The following is a 4,864-nucleotide window of genomic DNA, read 5'->3' on the forward strand; positions in this document are numbered from 1 at the left end:
GAATCCCTCATTTTACCTTGGTGGCCATTACACCAAATACTAAATGTCACCAGTGACTTACTGGTAATGTAACATGAAGCAAACATGTTGTTGCTATAGTGACCTGCAGTTTAATATACTGTACTTTGCACAATGATCTATAGTGTTAGTTATACTACTGGCAGGAATGTTTTGAGGTGTCAAGACAATTTAAACAGACTGCCAACTAAGCAGAAAACTGAATTATCCGTAATCATGGTGTAAACTCAATAACTGACCCCAGTTTATTCTTATTAAGTAACTGATTGGGCTTCAGTGTTCAGGTTCTTATTCATTAACTTTTAAAAAGATGTTGCAAACAGTTATTTATTTACCTTCATCAAGTGCAAACCCAATGTTTAATTTTTGGAACTCTGGATGTTTCACAAATGTTTCCATTCCTTTGTGACCTCCAACTTCTTCATCTAAAAAGAAAGAGGAAAAAATAATTTTAGTTGTTAATGTCATATTTTCATTTGCCAAAATGCTCATAGCTGGCAAGCATATAGTTTAAGCTCTGCTAAACGAGCGCAGTTTTGAAGAATAGATTACATTCTAATTAAAGGCTCTGCACACCCAAACGTGTTTTCAATCATCGAGGCTGATTAGACCTTTGCTCAGGTTGTCACAGGTCGCACAGTGCTGGTTTGTGCTGGTTAGGGTTTCCAGTCCCATTTCAATTCAGCAAGCAAAACAGCATGAGGCATATGCAGACTTGAATCGAAGACTTTGTGCAGTTAATACGTAAAATACCACATGTACCAACAGTTTCATACAGACAACAATACAGACTATTAAACACATATTTAATTTGGCTTTGAGTGGCTGAATCTAAATGGAAAAAGGTCCTGTACTGTCATAGTTGTAAGTTGTAAGAACAATAAAATTCATATTTCATCTCCAGCACTTGCTGCCATTTTATTATCAGCTGATAGAGATTCAGTGTCATACCTGCTGCCTCACATGTTGCTTACACCCATGTCACTACGTAACAAGGGGCACACTGACACAGGCAAATGGAGCACACCCACTGATAAAGATCTTATTTGTTCCTAAAGCCAGAACAACGGACGAATTCAAGCATGTGTTTCCTGTTTCGATGCAATCTCCAGCCAGCCCCGGACTCGCTGGTCAGAGTTCACCTTTGTTCGACTTTGACCAGATGATAGAAACACTGCTGTACTGTCTTTGGAAATGGAGAAGGTACATTATCACACTACCAGACTACAAACTGTTTAGTTTATGATCGCTCTGATCAATATTCACATATAATACCCATATAAGAACCATAAAATCAGGTCCTTTTTCAGGGCTGCCTGCAGGGCCATTTCGTTGAGCGGAAGGGTACACCTTAACAGGTGTGAAAAAAAGAGTGCATCAAGCCCTGTCTGAACTTCACATGCTGCCTTCAAATGGGGTCGTATTCACGAAAAGAGTCCATATGGACACCCCCCTCTTGTGGTATTCATAACCTCATAAGTGGACATTTTCTGAAAGCTTCAAGTTCACAAGTTGTAATGTGTTTGCTGATGTTTTCAGAAATGGCAGAGGCCGTGGATGTTTATTTTTCGGTGGATGGTAAGTTAATGTATTGTAATTCTTTGTAAATCATTTCTTGTTCCTCCGCATGACGTTGAAATACAAAGTAAGTCAACATTTCTTGGAAAGAAACGAAGAATGACACAAGAACAAGGAGTCTTTTGGCATCCATGTTGCCGTTGCCTACCAGTGGTGTTCTCACGAGTTACCACTTGAACGCCAAGCATATTGTGTACATGACTTCCCATGTCGTAACCACGAAATCACGAGTTCCATTTAAAGGCAGCAACTTTCTTGAGAAGAGGTCTAATCAGGTAAAATAAGTGAAAACACCAAGTGGACCAAGGGTGTGTAGATGCTACAAATAGAGGAGACAAATAGATATCTCACCAGGAACAAACATTAAGTGCACAGTGCGCATCAGTTTTAGTCCCTCTGCCTTCAGTCTTCTGATTGCCTGGATGTACCTGCAAAGAACAAAAGAAGACATGGCAGCGTTATGGCACAAATAAGAAATGGAGTCTGAACTGACAGTATGCAGGCTGAGTGAGGGAGTGTTAAAACAGGTGTTTCATATAGAACATAATTAAAAGTGAAGATTACAACAACACTAGAGCACAAATCCTGTTTAATAAAACAAGTTGTCAAGGCAGTTAATACCCACTGTATAGTTACACATTTCATGTCCTGTGATCCCCGGGCATAAATGTTGCCCTCTGCATCTTTGAAAGCACTGAAAGCATCGTATTTCCAATGTTCCTGGAGAAGAGATTGATATCAAATCTATTTTTTTCATGTCTATTACAAATAATTACAGGATTGTAACACTGTAAACAGAGACAGAAGCCATACCTGGAAAACGGGTACAACATCTGTGTGGGAATTCAGTAAGATGGATTTCAAGGTCGGGTCCGTCCCTTCCCATGTCATGATCGACACAACTCTGCCTGAACAAACCTAAAGGAGAGGGAACGACAGATAAGGCCCACTGTTTCATTTCAGAGGAAGTATTACTAATATCTGTACTGTATTTACAGCATGTACATAAATGTTTTCTATATGAATTAAATTACCATCACTGGCACACACCTCAATCTTTTTCATGGGTAGCCCAAGCTCCTCTGCTATTCTGTCCAGGAACTGAAGAGCAGCATCTGTATATGAATTAACAGATAGCAGAACAGTCAACGTCCCAGAACACTAGAGAATAATCCCTGCTGCTGCTAGTTGTGGCAGTACTGTTGGACTTCAGTAAGGTGACAGAAAAACACAAACAAAAATCAAGCTTTTTTTTTTTTTTTAAATCACCTATCTATTTTCAGCCACTTTCAGGTCAGTGTAGAGGAGGCAACCAGGTGAGAAAAGTAAGGTCCTTTACACAGCCACTCTCCTTAGCTCTCACTACTAGGGGATGCCAAATGCTCCAAGGCCAACTGGGAGATATACAGTCCCTCTAGCATGCAAGGTCTCCTCCTAGTTGTTTGTGCTGGCACATCTTCAAACAAAAGAGGCATCCTGAAAATGAACCTGAACAAACACAAGGTCCACTGAGGCACAGTACCCTATCATAAAGAGTGAGGCCAGCCTTCCTGCAGACAAAGCAATCTCACCTATCACATCCCATTCTTTCGGTCAGGGCCACAATTGTGTTTTACCACATGTGAGGGTCAAAAACAAGGTTTGCACCAGTGAAGTGAGCGCCTTTCACAGCAGCTCAGCTTTCTTTTCAAGACCACAAGCTTCATACATGACTGGACATATTTAATGTTTAACAAACGCAGATAAGAATTGGACTTTGATAAATCATAGCACACGAGTTGAAACAGGTGATACAGGCAAATACATTTCATATTGGATATTTTTTTCGCAGCTATTATAATATCTGAAGTGAATTAACAGCAACATAAAAAATACTGTGTGTTGTGTGAACTGGAGGGGTACACACCACACATGTTGGGCATTTGCCCTCACCAATTTGCATATTCCAACACCTGATTTGATTGACTAACAACCACAAAGATAAATGCCAAAAATCCAACTGCGACATTTCCACAGGGTATGACTTGATTTCAGTGTATTGGGATGAAGATATCTCACCATAGTCAGGGTCTGGGTGGACAGTTTTGAGACGGAGGTACTCTCTGAACAGACTCACAGAGGGGTCCTCTCCCTCAGGAAAGCTCTTTCCACCTCCAACACCTGGACCATCTTTGTCAGGCAGCATGGTGTGATTTATTTACTCCTCTTAGGACATAGAGAGAATACCATTCAAAAAATCACGACATATTACAAATCAAGCATAATAACTAGCGAGGATGCTGTGAGAAATGCCTAATCATTGTGTCTTCTATCTGGAAGAGCTGTTTTATTTAAACCCAAAGAGCGAACCACGAACTGTCACTAACGCTATCTCCAGTTATAGCTGTTTACCATTAGGTGCCAGGCCAGCAGCCTGTAACATTAACGTTAGCCGTCGTTACCTGCTGAAAGCATCGCTGCTGGAGGACCATTTCATGCTAAAATAGCTAGCTAGCACTGTCTTTAATTTTAGTCTCTTTTTAGCCGCAGTAGAAGCTATGGCTGCGTCTTAACAGCTAGTTAACTAGCTAGGACTGGTAGTAAGCAGATATTACAGGACAGCGAAACATCGTAGATTTATTTAATTAGGTTTTTTAGCTAGTTATTACTCACAGTACTCTCGCTGTGCAGTCAAGTCGCTCGTCCGGTAAAAAGCCTCCCTGCGCCAGTTGGTTGGGCCTGTTCCTGCCCTTCAAAATAAAAGACCTGTCGCCGGAATGAAATTCTAATTTTCTGCACAACACCTGAACGTTAAATAAATGTTTCAAATTGTTATGACGCATTAACATAAAATGTATTATTTCAGAAGAAATATGCATGAGCTTGGGCTCATTATGTGTGTGGTCTGACCAAGCAAACTGCAAAAAGGGTCACTGCTGAAAATAAAATGATTTGATTTCATCATATAGGTTATGTTATGGTATCAAAAAGAAGTATTCTCTAAAACTGTAAAATGTTAACCAGTTATTTCTAATAGTCAGTCATGCATCAGTGTTTATGTGTAATATTAACTGTCTATATAATGTAATTGTTGGATTAATTCAAAATCATGCACAGCTCCTGAAAAGGACAGGTACATTCTTCATCCCTAACACCTACTGTCAAAACTATATTTACTATATTTGTAATAAACTATATTTAGAACAAATGTTAAAATTGCTGTTACAAAAAAGTAATGAGGTGCAAGTTAATCTTTACAACAGCCGACATCAGTACTGTAAGGGGTGTA

General features: G+C 39.7%; 1 protein-coding gene across 3 annotated transcripts in view; it reads right to left on the reverse strand.

The window, feature by feature from the left end:
* The window catches only part of LOC122861439 (aminoacylase-1-like), a 9,916-nt gene extending 5,527 nt beyond the window's left edge, over window positions 1-4,389 (reverse strand). The window contains exons 1-7 of one of the 3 annotated variants that reach the window (XM_044165845.1): window positions 4,249-4,389; window positions 3,655-3,801; window positions 2,647-2,711; window positions 2,410-2,514; window positions 2,222-2,316; window positions 1,948-2,024; window positions 354-443 (exon numbers count right to left, since the gene is read on the reverse strand). In XM_044165845.1, coding sequence (XP_044021780.1) covers window positions 354-443; window positions 1,948-2,024; window positions 2,222-2,316; window positions 2,410-2,514; window positions 2,647-2,711; window positions 3,655-3,781 — 559 coding nt within the window. In that variant the 5' untranslated portion in view covers window positions 3,782-3,801; window positions 4,249-4,389. Of the gene's footprint in view, window positions 1-353; window positions 444-1,947; window positions 2,025-2,221; window positions 2,317-2,409; window positions 2,515-2,646; window positions 2,712-2,865; window positions 3,057-3,654; window positions 3,802-4,037; window positions 4,213-4,248 lie in introns of those variants that run through there. The other 2 variants (XM_044165854.1, XM_044165864.1) reach the window with 2 other exon arrangements.
* Between the last annotated feature and the right edge of the window lie 475 nt (window positions 4,390-4,864).

This window comes from Siniperca chuatsi, linkage group LG2 (genome assembly GCF_020085105.1).
Source record: "Siniperca chuatsi isolate FFG_IHB_CAS linkage group LG2, ASM2008510v1, whole genome shotgun sequence".
Taxonomy (NCBI): Eukaryota; Metazoa; Chordata; class Actinopteri; order Centrarchiformes; family Sinipercidae; genus Siniperca; species Siniperca chuatsi.